The sequence below is a fragment of the Apodemus sylvaticus genome, chromosome 9 (assembly GCF_947179515.1).
Source record: "Apodemus sylvaticus chromosome 9, mApoSyl1.1, whole genome shotgun sequence".
Classification (NCBI taxonomy): Eukaryota; Metazoa; Chordata; class Mammalia; order Rodentia; family Muridae; genus Apodemus; species Apodemus sylvaticus.
In genome coordinates, this window is record NC_067480.1 from 20,709,490 (window position 1) to 20,729,487 (window position 19,998).

General features: G+C 48.9%; 1 protein-coding gene across 2 annotated transcripts in view; it reads right to left on the reverse strand.

Annotated features, from left to right (window-relative positions):
• The window catches only part of Sned1 (sushi, nidogen and EGF like domains 1), a 63,458-nt gene that overhangs the window by 19,590 nt on the left and 23,870 nt on the right, over positions 1-19,998 (reverse strand). For both annotated transcript variants that reach the window (XM_052191808.1, XM_052191809.1), the window contains exons 5-17: positions 19,572-19,697; positions 19,123-19,236; positions 16,391-16,504; positions 16,152-16,265; positions 10,042-10,167; positions 9,651-9,755; positions 9,409-9,522; positions 8,734-8,850; positions 7,363-7,479; positions 7,061-7,177; positions 6,803-6,916; positions 5,956-6,129; positions 837-950 (exon numbers count right to left, since the gene is read on the reverse strand). In XM_052191808.1, coding sequence (XP_052047768.1) covers positions 837-950; positions 5,956-6,129; positions 6,803-6,916; positions 7,061-7,177; positions 7,363-7,479; positions 8,734-8,850; positions 9,409-9,522; positions 9,651-9,755; positions 10,042-10,167; positions 16,152-16,265; positions 16,391-16,504; positions 19,123-19,236; positions 19,572-19,697 — 1,566 coding nt within the window. The remainder of the gene's footprint in view (positions 1-836; positions 951-5,955; positions 6,130-6,802; positions 6,917-7,060; positions 7,178-7,362; positions 7,480-8,733; positions 8,851-9,408; positions 9,523-9,650; positions 9,756-10,041; positions 10,168-16,151; positions 16,266-16,390; positions 16,505-19,122; positions 19,237-19,571; positions 19,698-19,998) is intronic.

Here is a 19,998-nt window from a genome sequence, read left to right on the forward strand (position 1 = left end):
ACAGGGATGGCACTGACTCGTACGGGACCCCCCCCCCCCCCCCACCGCACGTCCCAGGATTCTATTTGCTCCCTAGTGATCAGCAAGGCCCTGGGCGCTCTACTCTGGACCACAGCCTGCCTACTGTCGCATCCACGTGCTCCTCCTCGGTTGGCCTGCTGCCCATTTCCAACACCACCCACCATCCTGGTCACTGCTTCTGTCCATGCTCCATGCTCCCTAGCATCACACCTGGGAACAGCTCCTGGGCTTTGCCGTCCCGGAAGCCAGCGTCTCTGTTTCGGGGTTTCGAGCCTCACAAGGGCACGAGGAATGCAGGTCTCACCCTGTCATGTATTGGTCAGGCCTCTGCTCCCTCCAGTAATGGCAGCACCAGGTGTCAAGGGCTGCGACCTGCCCATCCTATCTGCCCCCCACACCCCCAGGCCTGACTCTGATGCGAGGCCAATGGTTTCCAGATGAGCTCTCAGTTTCCAGGGCAAGAGGGGACAGAGAGCTTTTAAAATCTATCCTGGGGGCTAGAGAGATGGCTCAGTGGTTAAGAGCACTGATTGCTCTTCTGAAGGTCTTGAGCTCAAATCCCAGCAACCACGTGGTGCCTCACAACCATCTGTAATGAGATCTAATGCCCTCTTCTGGAGTGTCTGAAGACAGCTACTGTGTACTTACATATAATAAATAAATAAATCTAAAAAAAATCTATCCTGGCCAGCAGAATGGCCCTGAGAGGGCCAGCAGTGAGGGATGGTTATTTAGATGGAGTCTGTCTGCGGGACGGCTGGGGCAGCAAGGTGGCCATGGCTAGGGAACCCCAGTGCCTTCAGCAGACCTCTTACCCAGTTCACAGTGGACACCTTCATACCCCGGGCTGCAGAGGCACTGGTAACCAGCAGTGAGGTCCTGGCAGGAGCCTCCATGCAGACATGGCTGAGAGCGGCACTCGTCCACTTCTAAGGACAGACCCCAAGAACAAAGCAAGATGGCCGTTATTAACCTAGATGAAAACCGATAGGAAGTAGCTCCGAGGCTCTGGGCATGTTTACAGTCACAGCTCATGTCTGTGAAATGACTAGGTTGCTCCTGAACCTCCTAAGGACTTCATCCCCACAGCCTGTGGGGCTTGGAAGGATCCTACTATTCCTGTATACGGCACACACGTGTGAAACAGCATGTTTGGGGGACTGCCTGTAGGTTTGCCGTATGCTGCTTTTCCTGGAAGCTGTGCCCCTGAATGTGAATGTTCACTCTGAGAAAAGTCTAATTTCACACTTGAGGAGTAACTGAATGGTGGGGGTGGGGAGGCGCCTCGGTGGCTGAGGGCATTTATTACTCTCACGGAGGACTCAGGTTGGAGTCCCAGCGCTCAGGCGGTCGCTCCGTACCGCGCTCTTCCTGCCTCCTCAGGCCCCACATGGTATACATACAGAGGCAAAACACCCGTAAACAGAATAGAAAAATAGAAATCTAAACAATCATTTTAAAAAAAGAATTATAGACTGGCCATGTTGGGACCAGAAGCCAGAGCGATATTTACCCATTGGCATTTGGGCCCCTCCCCCACCTCGTACAACATCAATGTTGTGGCTGCCATTCCTCTCTTTAAAATTATTTTTAATTTATTTTTTGAGACAGGATTTTACTGTGTAGCCACGGCTGGCCCATGACACTTTTTGTAGACTAGGCTGGCCTTGAACTCATGGAGATCCTCCTGCCTCTCCCTCTCTCTCTCTCTCTCTCTCTCTCTCTCTCTCTGGAGTGTTGGGATTAAAGACATGTGCGCCATACCCAGCCCTAAAATTGGTTTTTAAAATTTGACGAGTTGCCTAAAGACGACATGGCTTTTGCTGCTTCTGAACTTTGCCAACAGAGGGCCATGGAAAGCGTTCTTCCTCCCTCGCCGCCTCCTGGGTAGGAGCCGCCCACATGGCCGTTGGAGGAGCCGCCCACATCGCCGTGGAGGAGCCGCCCACATGGCCGTGGGACCCTGTGGTCCACGGCTCTCGATGCTGTGTGTGCTCCGTAGTTGCTGTCATCATAGTTTATCTCTTCTCATTTGGTGAGCACGTCTGTCGGTTCCAGATTGTGTGTGCGCGTGGAACTACAGAAGCTGCTATTAGAGAGGTTTCCCGCATATCCTGGTGTCGATAGGTGAGTTTCCTAAGTTGACTGGGAAATGGCATGGTTCAGACATAGGCTGCACTGGCCGTCACCTTGACAAGCACATTGCCAAATCATTTCTATGTGCTTCTGGCAACTTATATAGAGTCCCTCTAGCAAGTGACAAGACAGTTTGCTGTCCACGTTCTCACCAATAGACTTCCAAACTTCTGATAGATGCAGATAGCTGTTGGATGTGCACATTTTCCTGATTACTGTGAAGTAAAACGCTCCCTTTCTTGTTCATTGACCTCATAGCTCTTCTTCCATAAGGCGTGTGTGTACCTGTTCTGCCTGTTTCTCTATTGGGCCTGTTCTTTTCACGCACAGTCATTGGCGTTCTCCAAGTGGTTTTGATGGTAGTCTCTCTCTCTCTCTCTCTTTCTCTCTCTCTCTCCGTATCGATCTATCTATCTATATTTACACGTATGCATTTCCTCATGTTCTAGCTTTTATTTAACTTTTCCAAAGGTTAAGTTTAAGTTCCTAATTTTTACAGACCCAAATTTGTCCATTTATTTCTCTGATAATATTTTTTTGTGTGTGGCCCAAGGGATCTTTCTGTATTTGAGTAAAAAAGATGCATACCTATATTTCCCCCACAAAAATAACCCTTAAGTCTCTGGTCCACTAGAAACCAATCACCGTGAGTGCTGACTGGAAACAAATGTCCTATTTTTCAGATGCAGACCTGTGTGGTTCCATCTGCTGGGAGGGTTTCCCCTGTGTGTTCTGTGCAGGTTTTAGTTTTAGCTTTTACATGGAATTCTCACACACACAGAAGCTATGGCTCCGATGCGGTCGTACACAGCCCCGTTCCATGGCCTTTTCCAGATGTCCCCAGTGAGACTGTGGGATCTGACTGACCTCTTCTCCCGTAGTCTCGCTCAGCCATGGGTGATGCCAGCGGCTTCCCTCGCAGCGCTTGCTCAGGGTCTCCTGTGCACACGGCTGGCATCTGTGCTCCTCCCCTTCCTTCCTGATGGCTATGCCTTCCATTGCAGGGTCGCACCTTAGCAGTGTCGGGGACATCCCGGGCAACACGGGTAAGCAGTGGCTGAGGAACCGTTCCCAGTGGCGGGCAGTCTTCGTCGGTATGGGTTGTTAGCTGTAGATCTTTCATAGATTCTCTTAATCTGATTGAGGGAAAATATCTTCTATTTTTAGTTGATGAAGAGTTATAGTAAAGTTCTGCTAAGTGATTTTTCCATGGCAAATGAGAATCACGTTTTCTCCCATTTCCTAATACTGTGGATACAGATTAATCTTCAGATGTTGTGGCAACCTATGCCCCTGAGATAAGTCCCGCTTGCTTGTGACAAGGTTACTCTTTCACAGAATGCCAGCTCTGATTTAGTAATAGTTCCCTGACAGTTTTAACCTATGTCCTCAGGAATATTAGCCTATAATTTCAAATGTTATACTGTCTATCTAGTTTGGAATTCAGGGAATGCTATTCTCACCAAATAGTCTCTGCCATTTGAAATTAACTTTTTATAACTTGTAGTTCACTTAAAACAACATTTTCTCTCTGGCTTGCAGCTTGTGTAACTTGGTCATACTGTGAAGTAAAACACCTACTCCTTCCTCCTCTTCTTGAGCCCTGTTGGAAATCTAATCTAGCCTATTCTGGTAATTACCTGAATGTTGCATTTTTATTTCAGAATCTTATTTTGTAATTTAAATTTCTTTATTATCTCATTCTCTTAGCTTTTTAAAAAAATATATTTTATAGTGGCATTTTAAAAATCCTCGCTTGTGATTCCAATATCTGGGACATCTGTAGTCCTGTTTCAATAATTTCACTTTTAGATTATCTGTTGTCAATTCTTGTTCCTCAGGCACAGTGTAAGCAAACACAGTACAGACCCAAGTGGACCATTTCTTCTCCAGGACAGGCGAGCTCTGTTCTCTGCCCTGCAGCCTGGCTGAGCCACTTGTCTCTGATGTTCCTGAGCCAGGCACTGTGGCTGTGGGGCAGGGGTGGATTTGGCGATTAGTTTTAAGTTCTTGAGGACTGGAGCAGGCCTCCTTCCTGCTGGACATGGGATCTCAGCCTTGTTGGAGAAGCCCCTGGCTTCTCCTATATGTGGCAGGTTTCTGAGGGCGAGAGTTGGTGAGCGCATGGGAACTTACTGTGATCCCGGCTTCTGTTACTCAAGAGTGTGGCTGGTTTCCTCTGCCCTATCACCCCCTACTCATGGCGGATCTCTGCCCTGGGATGAAAGTGCCAGCAGCCTTTCTCACACAGGAAAGGATGCCTGAAATCCTGGCTCCTCAGCTCTGACAGGATAGCGGGCATGATTCTTCTAGTCCCATGGTGTTTACCTTCACAGTTCAACCAGGGTGACTGTCCTGTCCTCACCTGAGCGCATCTGAAGGGATGCTTCACTCTCCCCTCTGATGTCTGTATGAGAAGTCTGATGCCAGTGTGATCCCATCACCATGGCGTTCCCCCTGCTAGTGGAGGTTCCCCCGTTATCCGGTGACATTTCCAATGTCTCAGGATTGGTGCTCTGTTCCCTTCGGTGCTACATGTTCTCTTGTGCACAATCTCGTCCTATTCTTCCTGGAGATGCTCTCCCAACTGTCTGTCACCCACTGATTATTCTTCGTCTATATCCACTTATACCTTATGTCGGTCATTTCGATTATTGTGGTTTAAAGTCTTTATACTTGCTTTACCGCATGATTTACTGATCCAGATGTATGCGTCCAATGCCATACTAACTTTAGAGTGCTGTCACTATACATGGTGCAATATAAAATGCTTGTAGCTGATGGATATTCCTGTACGCTGTTTGTCCATCTTGTATATTTCTGTCTCCAGTGGCAGCTGCTATGTGGGTGTCCATCACTGCTCCTGGAGATGGCTGTGCTTCTCAGGATCTAGTCACCTTGCTGTAACACCCTCCTCTTCGGGGCACCATGCCTGACAACATGCTGAGGAGCAGAACTGAGAGAGGCGCTCTTCTGGGTACCGCACAGGAGCTCGGCTAGGGAAGGCAGGAGCCGGCAGATGCCTGTGGTCTGGTACTTGTCTTCAGATCTTTATCTCGGTAGGAGCACACCGTGGGGTGAGCTGCTCCAGGCACTTGGGAAATGGTCATTGTCCTCAGTGCCGTCCTCCATTGTCCTCAGTGCTGTCCTCCATTGTCCTCAGTGCTGTCCTCCTTTTGTTTCATGAGAACTGTGTCATGATCACACGGCTCCCGATGGCAGAGCTGAATGATAAATTGGTGCTTGGTGACTTGCAGCCTTGGTAAGAGCTTCACAGCCAGTGTTTCTTTCAGAGTGACTCCGCCCCCAGGACGGGAGCCATGGCTGGAACCCTGGAGATGATGTCATCTGGAACAGCCCTTCTCCAATGCATGTGTGGTAGCTAAGATTTTGTTTAAATGTGACTTGATTCCACAGGTTTGGATGGGGCCCTGAACTGATTTCTGCTTTCTTAGGACCCTGACTTAAGAAAGTCTTGGCCTCAGCTGCTTTATCTGCAGTGCGGGTTGCATCTGTTTGACCTGCTCTTGGCTGCTCTGAGGACAGGAAAGCCCTGCAGAGGAATAGCCCAGAACAAAGCTGATACTATTCACCCGTCACCATAGGACGGGACGGACACCCCATCACCACAGGATGGGACGGACACCCCGTCACCACAGGACGGGACGGACAGCCTCCATCCACGGAGGGGAGGTGGGGGGGGCTTGTGCTCAGGCTCTGTACAACTTCTATGGTTGTGAGAAGAGGATGTTGGCCCTGTCTGCCCTCCCACCCATCCCCGAGGGCCCACAGAATCACCAATGCACTGAGGAGGCTGGCTCCAGACACCTTGCGGCTGACAGACACGCATATGGCTGAGGGCACTCAGGGTAAAGCCGGGGTCACACGTGTACAGGGCCACGGAGCCCATGTGAGTTCCGTTGAAGCGCATAGTAGCATGCTTCACCCCCTCAGGGTGACCACAGTCCACCTCTGCAAGAGAACAGCAGCATGTCCTGAGCGAGCGTCAGGATGCCCGCTTGGGCCAGTCTGTCCTTCCACGTGACCAGTGAAGCCTGGCTTCCCCACCACCCACCCACTCAAGGAGACAGTGTTTAGCTTCTGGGGGCTGGCACCTCAGAAGCTAATTTCCCCTTTCCCTTTTTGATGGTCTGATTGAGAATGGTCCTCATAGGCTCATATATTCGAATACCTGGTCCCCAGTTGGTGGGGCTGTTTAGGATGGATTAGAAGCTATGGCTTTTTGGAGGAGGTGTATGGGACCTTGGTGTGAGACAGTCTATAGCTTGGTTGGGCCCTTGCTATACACCTCCTTGCTGAGAGAGGTGTATCACTGGAGGCAGGCTTTGAGATTTCCAAAGCCTATTCCATTCCCAGTTAGCGCTCTCTGACTCATGCTCGGATATCAGGATGTAAGCTCACAGCTACTGCCCCAGTACCATGCCTGCCTGACACCATGCTCCCCACCATGACAGTCACAGACTCACCCCCTGAACTGTAAGCCCCCAATAAACTCTTGTATAAGTTGCCTCCGTCACGGTGCTTTGCCACGGCAGTAGAACAGTATCTAAGAAACTATCCCTGCCCTCCCTGGCTCTTAGGGGATCAGGAAAAGATGCCATGTTCCCACCCACCCAACTCTCACCTGCCTGACACCGGTGTCCTGTGTACCCTGGTTGGCAGTGGCAGGAGAAATCTGTTCCCAGATCCTCACAGGCACCTCCGTTCATGCATGGGTTCCGGAAGCAGGGTGAGGGTGCTGCAGGAACACAGAAGGCCCTCTTCACCACGGGGTCCTCCATGTTCCTGCACTGGGCCCACCCTGACCCCTCCCCGCCCCGCCCTGTCCACTGACCCAGTTTTTCTGTCCTGAGGAGAGTACCCCTGGCTGCTTCCCACTCACCTATCTCACAGTGTCGTCCCGAGAAGCCCGGAGGGCAGTCACACTTGTATTTGCCAATGTAGTGGAAGCAAGTGCCACCATTATGACAGGGGCCAGAGGCACAGGAGTCTGGCTTTCCTGGAAGCAGAAGACACCCACCAGAGTCAAGTGACATAGCTATCAACCTCTCCAAGTGCCACGAAGGTGTTCCTGAGAGGCAGGTTCATGGCGGTCAGGGCCTGTGCAGCTGGATTCTGGCTGGCTCAGCCCTACCTCAGAGCATGCCCATCAGCACCCACCCCCATCCCGCCTTGGGGCCGCACCAATCTCACAGTGCCTCCCAGTGAATCGATAAGGGCAGGTGCAGCGGTACTCGTCGCCCAGCTCCTTGCATGTGCCTCCATTCCGGCAGGGCCCCGAGCTGCACAGGTGTGGCCGGGCTGTGTGGAAAGACAGACGGATACGGAGGACATGGGGCAGCCTCCCAGTGGCGCAGGATCCTCGGTACCACGCTCTGCCTTTTCAGTCCTTTGGTACTGGGTGGACCTGGAGTCAGACCTGCTTCACAGCTGGGCCCCAAGGCCCAACACAGCAGGAGCTAAATCAGCCAGGCTTAGAGGAAGCTTAGGCTGTAGGCTCCGAGCGTGCCAGTTCTCTCCCTGCTGGAGGACTGAGTCCCACATCACAGCAGACACACACAGGGCCCTTCCAGAATCTGCTCTGGACCTCCACAGAGTTCACAGTTCTAGGGGATATCCTACCCAGAGACCACACCCATCTCCAGGCCGGGCTTGCAGGGCCTAGGGTCTCTTATCCATTCCTATGCCACCTTGGCAAATGCCTAGGCCTTCCTCAGGGTCCCTCAGAGAAGATTCAAGAAAGCCTGCATGGGCTTTCAGAGATAACCATGCAGAAGGCTTCTCTTTAGCAACCCTCTGTTGCTTCAGGGACAGAACTGTGTAGTCTCAGACACCTCTGTCAGAAACCTGCTCTGGGACACGTGGCACATAGCTGGAGAGTTGATGTGGGGAGAGCTCCCCAAAGTAAATCCACTGTGGTCTTGGTTCTCCTGACCAGCCAGGCTGTCTAGAGTACTGGGCTAGGTTACAAAGGCCTTCAGTCAAGGGCGCTCCTGGTTTGAGGTGTGTGTTATTGTGTGTTACGTCAAGAAAGGGATAGGTTCTGGGTGGCACTGGTGGAGATACCAACCCCTGCAACACCTTATGGAAGAATACTTAAATTCCAAGTGTTTAGAGGTTGTAAAATGCTTGCATTCTCTGTGTTAAACTAAATTTAACAAACTCAGAAGAAAAAAATCATTACAGTTCAATGTAATGATTCTAAAATCTATTAGAAAAATACCTAGGGAAAATGAAGCCTCTTGCGGCTTACAGACCAGGACAAGTGACAAAAATAACTGTCAAAAGTGGTGAGGCCGGTGCTGCCCTAGATGTGTGGAGCAGAGTCAAAGGGAGGCTCAGGAAAGAATGATTATCTGATGACAGCAGGAAGGAGCACAAACAGCTGCAGGCTGGGAGCTCTCCGTGGTGCTGACGGCAGAGACTGGAGGCGCTCGCCCCGCCCCCGCTCGCCCCGCCCCCGCTCGCCCCGCCCCCGCTCGCCCCGCCCCCAGCTGCGCGTCAGCTTCCACCCTGCCCCATCCTGCGCCCCATTTCCCTCCCCTCTCTAGTCACCTTTCTCGCAGTGCCTGCCATGGAATCCACGAGGGCACTCGCACGTGTAGGAGTCCTCGTGGGCGTCACAGGAACCTCCATTAAAGCAAGGGTCTGAGTCGCAGGGCGATGGCAGAGCTGCGGGGGAGAGGGGATAGGCTGTCCTGGACCACATGCCCTTGTCAGGGTCACCTTGATATCCCTTACGACTAAAACCAAGGCCACTTAAAATACACTCTGTGTATGTCTGGATTGTTCACCTTGACCCTAAGGTCCTCCAGCCCCTCCCCCCCCCCCGGAGTTTTCTCCTACTATTGATTTTAGCAACATTTAACCTTAGGATGCAACAAGGTATCCCCTTTGACCCCTGGCATGATCATCCATATAATTACACATCACTTAACTGATCAATACCTTTATACTAATCGGGCATAGCTGTAAATGCATCAGCCACACATAACTGTGTATGCATTAAGGCCTAAGGGAAGATAGCTTTCAGAGCTGTCTCTTTGTCAAAATGTTCTCCTTCAGGGTGTGAAGGAGACCCCTGCAACAACTCAAGTGAAGTTGTTGCCAGAGGCCCCCCGACACACCTGCAGGTTCTTGACTAAACCCTAGCTCTGTGGCACCACCTGCACCTTCTCCTGCTAGACACCACTGTCCAGGATCCCTGGGGGCCTGTCCCTAGCCACTCACAGTGGCTGATGTTGTGGTCTGTGTGGCAGACACATAGGTAGCTTCCGCCATACTCCATGCAGTAGCCTCCATCTGGACATTGCGTGTTCATGTTGCAGGGTGTGGCTGTGACTTCTGTGAAGGAAGAAGCTCCTTTAGTGCCCACACACCTTACTGGTGACCTTGTCTTCTTGAGGAAGGTGCCCTCCCCCCAGATCCAGTGACCCTGCTAATTTTGTTCAGGGACCAGACAAGAAACCTACCAAATTCACAGAGGAGCCCAAAGAAACCTGGAGGACACTGGCAGAGGGTGGTGTTGGCACCGAGGCATCTGCCTCCGTTCCGGCAATCGCAGTCACTGAGGATTCCTGTGGGGGGATGGGGGGGGTTCTTGTGTGGGAATAGGGGAGAAGCATCCAGAGTGAAAGAGCATGGCCCCTTTTTCCTAACCCTGGCCAATCCTGGGTACCCTTCCACAAAACTACTGACACACACACACACACACACACACACACACACACACAGGCATTTTTCCCCTCTTGGACTTCCCTGCACATACAACCCAAGAGAGGACCCTCCCCAACTCTGTTGCCACAGGCAGATCCCCAGTCTCCTGTTCCAGCCCTGGGCACAGCCTCAGCTGCTTCAACCTACTCTCTCTGCAGTCCAAGCCCATGAAACCTTCAGGGCATTCGCACACGTATCCCTCGTCAGCGTCCACACAGGTGCCCCCGTTCTGGCAGGGGTTGGAGAGGCAGGGCGAAGGCACCAGGGAGCTTCCTGAAGCAAGAAAGACTGTGGTGAGTAGCCACTTGAGAGAGAGGAGAAGGCTGGGCCAAGAGCAGACATAGCTGGTGAAAACGGAGGAGAGCCCGGCCCCCATGCGAGTCCCCACAGCTGTTCCCAATGCCAAGAGGGAGTCAAGTCAGAACCAAGTCTTCTGGGAGCCAGCTTGCCTGGGGCTCCATTCTGGGAACACAGAAATCAGCACTGGAGCTGAAGGAATGGCATAGGGGTTAAGAGCACTGATTGCTCTTCCAGAGTTCCTGAGTTCAATTCCCAGCAACCACAAGGCGGCTCCCTCTTCTAGTATGTCTGAAGACAGCTACAGTGTACTCACATACACAAAATAGATAATTACTTTTAAAAATCAGTACTGGAAGAACAAGAACTTCCATACTTCGCTGATCAAGCATTCCTGTTGGCTAAATAGCTAAGATTTTACTAATTTAACTGTTGTGGGTTTTTTTTTTAAAAAAGATTTTATTTATTATTATGTCTAAGTACACTGTAGCTGTCTTCAGACACCAGAAGAGGGCGTCAGAGCTCTTTATGGATGGTTGTGAGCCACCACATGGTTGGTGGGACTTGAACTCAGGACCTCTGGAAGAACAGTCAGTGCTCTTAACCCCTGAGCCATCTCTCCAGTTCCCCCAACTGTTGTGTTTAAGTCACCTGTTCTTATTTTATGACCCACAACATGGCCAGTCATGATGACACTTCATGAATACTAGGGGAAAGAAAAATAAATGTTCCTCAGATGTCTGTTAGGCCAGGTGCAAGTCTTTCAGCTTTAACTAATCCTGTCTATGTGCCCTGTGAATCACAGTCATTCTGTGCCCTATGAATAACTGAAACCTCCCCCAGATTGTGGACCTGCTTGTTTCTTTTGCAATTTGTTAGCTTTTAGCTCTTTTTTTTTTTTTTTTTGACACACTTGTGGATGTCAACAGGTGATAGTAAGTTTAGGATTGTCTTCTTGATGAATTGACCTCTTCACCATTACAAAATGTTCCCCTTCCTTCCCTTCTCACTAATATTTCTTACTCTGAGCACATCATCTGTTGCCAATACAGCCGCTCAGCCTTCTCTGGCCAGCCTAATACTGTTTTTTCAGGTATTAATTTTCCCATGTACTTCAATTTTTTTTTTTTTTGTAAATCATTACACAGTAAAATCAACTTTCACTTGGTATATAATTATAAGCAGTTTAACACATGCATAGACGTGTGGAATCCCGACCAGAATCATAGCATTCTAGAAGTCCTGTCACCTTTGCACTCTATAACTTCAGTCTCATGAGCCCCTGGTAGCTACCAATGGATCAATGGGTTCAGAGTTTGTTGTTGCAATTCCACTTTGCAACAGTATCATGTCAATGGAGCCATAAAGCTTTTTGGAGTCCATCTGTCTTCCCTCAGCATAATGTATCTCTGAAATCCATCTCTCTCTCTCTCTCTGTGTGTGTGTGTGTGTGTGTGTGTGTGTGTGTCCAGTCCTGTTTGAGACTGAGTGGTACACCATTGTATGGAGGCACCAGCTTGCTGACCCATCCACGGATTTTGGAGATTATAAATAGACTTTGTGTGTGTGTGTGTGTGTGTGTGTGTGTGTGTGTGTGTATGTGTGTGTCTTTAGAGCTAATACCAGAATTAGGATTAGGATTGCTGGGTCAGTCAGATTATAATTGTCTGAAATTTCTGATTAGCATAAAAGGCTATCATTGTTTAACAGGGAGCAGAATTTATTTTATTCCTGCCAAAACTGTGAGTTTGTTGCTGCCCTGTGTCCATACTAGGTTGGTATTTTTGTGCTACTGAACTAAGTTTGTGGTGATCTCTCACAAAAAGTTTATATACACTAGTGTCATACACTTCCCCCAGATGTTATAAGCCCTGTGCTATTGTTTCATTTTAAAGGTGATCTAGAAGTTTGACCCCTACACTGGACATTTCTCCCATTTTGGTCTTCCGTGTAGATTGTCTATATTTTTGTCTTGGACCATTTGTTCTATGTAAAGAATTTTCTTTAACACTTTTCTTTGTTTCTTTGTTTCTTTCTTTGTTTTTTCTTCCTTTCTTTGTTTTTCCTTCCTTCCTTCCTTCCTTCCTTCCTTCCTTCCTTCCTTCCTTCCTCTCTCTCTCCTCTTTCTTCCTTCCTCTCTCTCTTCTCTTTCTTTCTTTCTCTCTTCTCTTTCTTTCTTTCTCTCTTTCTCTCTTCTCTTTCTTTCTTTCTCTCTTTCTCTCTTCTCTTTCTTTCTTTCTCTCTCTCTCTTTATCTCTCTCTCTCCTCTTTCTCCCTCTTTTTCTCTCTTTCTCCCTCTTTCTCTTTCTCTCTCTTTCTCTCTCTTTCTCTTTCTCTCTCTTTCTCTCTCTTTCTCTCTCTCTCTTTCTCTCTCTTTCTCTCTTTCTTTCTCTCTCTCTGTTACTTTTCTTTCTCTCTTTCTTTCTCTCTCTCTCTGTTTCTTTTCTTTCTTTCTTCCTCTCTCTCTGTTTCTTTCCTTTCTTTCTTTTCCTTTCTTTCTTTTCCTTTCTTTTTTTTCCTTTCTTTCTTTCCCTTTCTTTCTTTCCCTTTCTTTCTTTCCCTTTCTTTCTTTTCCTTTCTTTCTTTTCCTTTCTTTCTTCCCCTTTCTTTCTTTCCCTTTCTTTCTTTCCCTTTCTTTCTTTCCCTTTCTTTCTTTCCCTTTCTTTCCCTTTCTTTCTTTCCCTTTCTTTCTTTCCCTTTCTTTCTTTCTCTCTCTCTCTTTCTTTCTCTTTCTCTCTCTCTCTCTCTCTTTCTTTCTTTCTTTCTTTCTTTCTTTCTTTCTTTCTTTCTTTCTTTCTTTCTTTCTTTCTTTCTTTCTTTCTTTCTTTCTTTCTTTCTTTCGAGAAAGTGTTTCTCTATGTAGCCCTAGCTGTCCTGGAATGTGCTCTGTAGACCAGGCTGGTCTCCAACCCGGAGATCTGTCTACTTCTGCCACTGCTGTCCTGTTCCTTTCACACATTGTTTGAGAAAGCTTCTGAATGCATTTTAATTCTGGAATACAGTTCTTGTAGAGGAATCCCTGCTTTGACAAGGGATCAGCTCATCTTTAAAACCTCTGGTTGGACTACAGATGTGCCCTTAGCACACACCTTAAATCACTAACAGTGAAAGTAAAGTTAGTTTACAGAAGGAAGCATCCATGTTTTAAAGTGACATCTAATTAAGAGGCAGAAAAGTGACAGATCAGAGATTTGATGGGATCTTGCCAAAAGGCATTTGCCAACCCCTCATGAGAACAGAGAGAGATGAGTCAGAGGGGAGTCAGTGGAGTGAGCACAGTGCAGAGGAATTGAGTTTGTGAGTTTGTGCACTTCGGTGCAGGTCAGCAGAGGCAGTGGGAGCCAGAGAATAAGAAGGAGCCTGAAGATTAGAGCAAATTGTGAGAGTTAGTTTGAGGCCAAGCAGAGCAATTCAGAGACAATCTGAGAGAAACCAGATTGAATCAGTCCGAGTTGAACCAGCCAGCCAGAGCTCAAAACAAAACAAAAAACTAGAAAGGGTGAGCGTATTCAGCAGCCAAGACACCAATTACATCAGGTGAATAAAAGTCACTTCCTCCTGTTCTGTGTGGTCTGTGCCACCACACGGATGGCTTCTGTACTCTGGGCTTGCGTGGCTCCCAGTGAGCGCAGGTTGCTACTCTTGCGTCTCTGGATGTGAAGTGTTCCTGTTCCTTTCCTCTGCTGACTTAAAGATTCTTGAATGGTGGTTTATTTTTGTTTATGAGTATGTGCATGCTTACACATGCCACATTTCTATAGCTTCCAGGGCCTGGAAGAGGGTTCCAAATCCCCTAGAGCTGTAGACGCAGCTGGCGGACATCCCCATCACTTGGGTCCTGGGAATGGAACTCGGGTCCGCTAGAAAAGCAGCAGTAGCTTTATCTCTCAGCCTGTGAGCGTCCTCTTCAGCTCCCCTTATGCTCCACCAGATGCTTCGAAGATGAACTCTTTATCTCTGCTGTCTAGAGGAGTGGCCATGGTGTGACTCTGGTTTTCTTCATGCGTTTCTTGAAAACGTTGGTTTTCATTAAACTTGGGAACTGTGTAGCTATCCTCCTGTTTGTGTAACTCTCTCCCCCACTGCTGCCTTCCTCCTTCCCAAACTTCAGGGCCACGTGCCAGATGCTTGCTGTTATTTTACAGCCCCTGGGGCTCAATTACTCCCTCCAGTCTTACTCTCTGTGCTGCATGCTGTTTCTATTTCTCTTCCAGCTCATTAGTTTTTTTTTCTTCAGTGTTTTACCAGCTGTTACTACTATCTTCTAAGTAGTCACAGTTTTCACTATTACGAATTTTAAAAAATATCTGCCTCTTCTCATGTTTCCTCAACAGTCTTGGGAATATGCAGCCTATTTACAGTAATTAGGTATTTGTACGTGATAATTCTTTCATCTCTCTGTAGGTTATATTTTAATTATTTTTTAAAAATTATTACCTCCCCACGGCTCCTTGGATTTACCCCCAGCCCTCCCAGGAATTCCTGGGGCCCCTGCTTTCCAGTGGTCCTTTTCCAACCAATCAGTCCCCTGAGCCAGATCTGCCAGGCCAAGGCAGAGGGGCCTCATGCTGCCCGGCTCCTTCCCTCCACCAGTAACTCCAGTGCGCTGTCTCCACCTCCCATCTTAGCTGCTGTTGAGTTGGAATTTTCTCTTCAGTTCAAAGCACCAGACACTCTGGACCCACATAGTACAGGATGTGGGGAACACCAGACACTCTGGACCCACATAGTGGGCCGGAGTATTCCGTGCAGGATGTGGGGAACAAGGACAGGGTTTGTTCTGGACTCCTCTCAAGTTGATAGCTCTGTGCTACATGGTCTAATGGCTGAGGACAAGAATTTTATAGGATTTTGTCTGGGCTTCTAATTGTGGTTTGTGAAAAGAGAACTTTCAGGGCAGCTAACTAGCAGCAGATTGGATAATCTGTTTTTCAAAATATCAAATCCTGGCCAACTTCTTTTTATTAGATTCACTGTTTACACGCGTGAGTTTAGTGAGCATGCACCTCTGGCAGGTGCAAGTGTCTGTTCTGCTAGTTTTATCTCACCTCCCCCTTTAAAGATGGCATCTCATTATGTTGCCCTAGCTGACATTTTAACTCCTGATTTCATATAATCCTCCAGCCCCAGCCTACAAAGTAGCTGGGACCACCACACCTGCTCTGTTCTGTTTTCTTATTATTCATTTCCACTTGCAATATTATTTGGCACAAAATATGATTTCTTTACAAAACTCTTTTGAAACCACTTCTCTGTTTCCTGATACAAATTAAGTGAAGCACACTGATATTTCAGTAACATACAGTGGGGACCTAAATACAGTCAGGAGTGAGGGTGCCACACCCACTCCCTGCCTTCAGGCCTTCACCAGGACCCGTCCTGTTCTCTTGCCGTGGCATCTGACGGTGTCCATCATCTGGGTCTTCCTCATGGGTAAACTGTGAACCCCATTTTCCTGCTCAGTTTCAGCCATGTCCACAGTTGTCGACAAAGTCCACCAGGCTTAAGGGTGCAGATACTGCAGAGCTTTTATAACATGCTTTGCGATCTCTGGTTGCTTTGTTGGTTGATCTACCAACATTTAAGACACAAGATAGTGTAGAAAAGAACATATATGATCGCATGTGCCAAAGGCCAGGTTTCTCTCTGCTCCCCAAAGCTCTTTCTCTGTGTGCCAGGAAAGGGAAGGTGCTATAAAGCCTTGAATCCTCTGAGCTCAGAAAAGAGCCCTGGGAAAGTTGTCACCTGTCCCTGGCTGTTACAGATGAAAACCAGTGTCTGGAAAGGAAAAGGCCTGCCCAGCCTCGTATGGCATGTCGCCTAGCTGCTTCCTGTTCTCCACAGCTGGCGGCTCTGGAAGGGCTGGGAGGGAAGGTTGAGAAGAGGGGAAGGAAGGGTAGGGGCAAAGTGATAGCCACTTCACAGGTCACAGTCACTGCGGAGGACTGTGGGGGAGCTACCTGTCTCACACTGAGGTCCCTCGAAGGGCTCCACACAAATGCAGCTGTAGTTCCCAACAAGGTCGACACACGATCCCCCATTCAGGCATGGGTCAGAGCTGCATTCATTCACATCTAGGGATGGTAAAGATGGGGGTTGACTTAAGCCAGACTGTGACCACCCTGAACCGGGCTGTATGCTTGCCCTCCCAGCACTGCCTGCCACCCTGGCACCCCCTCCCCATGCACAGGTCACTCACCTGTCTCACAGGTGGCCCCAGTGTATCCGACCTGACACACACATACTGCAGAGCTGCTCTCTGCCTGGCACTGGCCACCATTTTGACACACTTTGTTGTCACACGGAGACTGGGCTACAAGTAAGGAAGAGCAAATGGGATATTGGAGCTTGGCCTCAGTGGGTGACAGACAGAAGTAGTCCCTTAAGATATGCACCAAGCCTCACCCTTGACAGATCTAGGCTCGATGAGCGGGGATCCTGGTTGTCACTGGAGGGTGACAAGCTGGGAGTGAGCTCAGCTAGGGCAGTCCCAAGGGTACCCCAAACCCTGTATGAACTGGTTCTAGTTCAGCAAACCTGGCATAGAGGACGGGCATGTGTGTTGGATAGGGTGTCAGGGGGAATGGAACCAGCTTCTGTCGTTCTTCTAAAGAGGGCTTCTGGAACCTGGGGCCCCTATTCTGTCTCAGCAGTTAAAGAGCAGCCACTGCCCAGCACTGCCCCTGTGCCCTGTGGCCAGCATGGTAGTGACCCCGAGGGTCTCCCTGGGCTTTGGCAGATGGACAGAGCAGTAGACCATCTGAGTCTCCACACTTGGTTCTGCTGGTGCAATGAGGGTCAGGAGGGGGTTAGCATCTGCCTGAGGAAAAGCTCTCTTGACCAGGTTCTGGTTTGGGGTGGAACAGGTACCCTTGTCCACATGGGGCAGTTGAAGGTTCATGGCAAGCCCCTCTTACTGGGTGCCAGTCCCCCTTTGTGTGCACGCAAAATCATACTTTCTTTTTGTTTCTTTTGTAAACTTGCTCCGTCTCTGTGTGTACAAATCTCTCTCTGTTTTTTTTTAAAAGTATTTAATTTTATGTACATTGGTGTTTTTGACTGTCAGAGGTTGTCAGATCCCAGACAGTTATGAGCTATCCATGTAGGTGCTGGGAATTGAACCCCAGTCCTCTAGAACAGCAGTCAGTTCTCCTAGTCACTGAGCCATCTCTTTAGCCCCTTGTATAAATCTCTTATTGTTATTCACAGTCTCCTCAAGTACAAATGCGTGTGTGTGTGTGTGTGTGTGTGTGTGCACTGAAGTGGACCACTTAGCTTTTTGTGACTATGAATCCTGAGAGGACTGTTTTTCTAAACTGAAGTTACAATATAGCTGCTATTTGAACATACTCAATCTAAATTGTAGCTTCTTAAACTGTGAGCAAATCTCACATGGTTGCATAACTGCAATAGGGTATTGTGAAAAAAAGTTGCCCCAGTGAATACTCCTGTATGCACAATAACTAAAAATTCAAAGTGAAATGCGTCATGACTGCAGTGTGGTGCATTCTGACTGCAATCATTGTGTTACTTACAACTTCACTGCCTTGGTTCTGAACCCAGTGAGCACACAGCGTGCTTCTCATGCTGTCATGTCAGCCAAGGCCATGGGCACTGCCCAAAACACCTCAGCTCAGATTCCAGACTACGCTATATTATGAACTGAATATATGTTTTCTTTTCTAAACATACTTCTGCCATTTTGTACTATGCATTTGTGTGAAGCAGTATTCTTATCATTGATGCTTACAAAATCAAAACATTCAAATCTGAAAAGTATTGAAAACCTCCTGTCCGGGAGTATCAAATATTAAGCCAAGATTTAATTATGTAAAAATAAATAAGCACCTTTCTTATTAGTATGCATAATTTGCTCCCACCTTTTTTTCCTTTCATTTATAGCATGCAGCCTTGGCTGGCCTGGAACTCACTGTGCAGACCAGACTGACCTCAAACTCATAAAGCTCCCCTTGCCTCTGCCTCCCAAGTACTGGGGTCAAAGGCACTTACCACCTTTCCTGACTGATTTCATCCTTAATAAGTGGTAAAATTATTTGTATGTCAGATAATTTAAAGACAAATTTTATGATCGATCCTCATGATGATTTATATAGTGATTTTATGTGTCTATATACCTGGAATTGCATAAAAGTTTCTTAATCAAAAATAGTTTCAGAAGCTTCATTGAGATGCTCTAGTAGTGTTTTTAATAATGATGGCCCCTCTCTTCAGGGCACTATGGGGCTGGGGGTGGTTCTTGTTTGGCTCAGCTGATTCAGGAGCGGTAGTCAAGGTGTTTGGCATTAAAGGGCTGCCTTGGCTTAGCACTCGGAGTAGTCCCCACGCTGGGGACAGGGGCTGGAACAGAAGGGTCTACCTTCAGGGACAGTGCAGGGTAAGGGACGGCCCTGAGGGGGGCCAGTGGAGCGATAAGAAACTGGAGGCTGAATCTATCAGCAAATGCTTCAGACGCATTGTGAAGACAGAGGACTATAGTAGTCTGGAAGTAGCAGTGGGGATGCCAAAGGCCCCACCCCGCACCCAGGCTGTGAAGGCTTTGAAAGGAGCACTTGGTTCAGGGGCCAATGGTGTTATGTGCTAGGAAGCTGTGCGCCTTGCCCCTTCCTGCCTCAAAGCTGTCCCATTTTAGCCCAGAAATCCCTAACCTTCTCCTTCCAGAAGACTCCTGACTCTGACCCTGGCCCAGTGCAGGGCCTGGGCTCTCATCTATTCCAGAGCTTCACCCCTCACCTACTGCCTGGGCCAGGAAATCTCTGTCTGCTCTAGTCTCCTGCCCACGCCATAAGGCAGGTCATCCCTCTGACGTCAGGCTCCTGTACTCCCTCATGACGACCCCCTGGGCTGCCCACACTGCCGCCTGACTGGGTGTCTTCTCCCTTGCAGTGAGCAGGGCTGACAGGCGCATCTTACCAGATTCACAGGTTGGTCCCCCGAAGCCGGCTGGGCACTGGCAGCTGAAGCTGTTGACGCCATGGGTGCAGGTCCCACCATTCTGACAGGGGTGGGAAGCACACTCGTTCACATCTGAAACATGGAGCAGGCTGGGGCCTCAGTAGAGGAAACTGTGAAGGAATTGCCAGGGCTTTGGGTAGGGGTGGAGGACAGACTAGGCCCCAGTCCCAGACAGGCCTTAACTTAGAGCGGCTAGGAGCAACCGCAGTGACACTCACTGCTACATAACCATAGCATCTGGCAGCCATCGGTTTCGACATCGTGAGGACGGAGATCTTTGACCTCAAAGCCACTGCTGGGCCTGCAGTGTCTCCCCTGAACCTGGTATATGACCAGTGGGTAGGGGAATGGCCTGGTATAGGGCAATCAGTGGGTTCCTTGTCCCCACCTGGGTACCAATGACTCACCTAGCTGGCATCTCCGGCCTGTGAAGCCAGCGAGACAGGAACAGGTATAGGAGGGGTTGCCGGTGACACAGTCATCAATGCACTTGCCACCATTGAGGCACGGACGCAGGACCAGGCACACAGAGGCTGTGGACACAGGAAGGACCCAAGCCTCATGCCACTGCATCTAGGATGCGGGCAAGAGAGCCGCCTGCCATGGCTGTGTCTCCCTTCTCTCCATCCAAAGGTCAGTTTAGCGACCAAGAAGACATTGGTGACACATGTCTTTGTGCTGTGTCTTTGAGCTGGAGCCCTGTTTGCCTGGCGGGTGCTCTTGCCTGGATCTGTTGTTGTTCGTTAGTGTCCTAAGTTCAGATTCTGGCTTCCTGGGGAGGCAGACACCCCCACAATCCCCTATACCTGTAGCTCTGTCTTTTATCTCTTTATT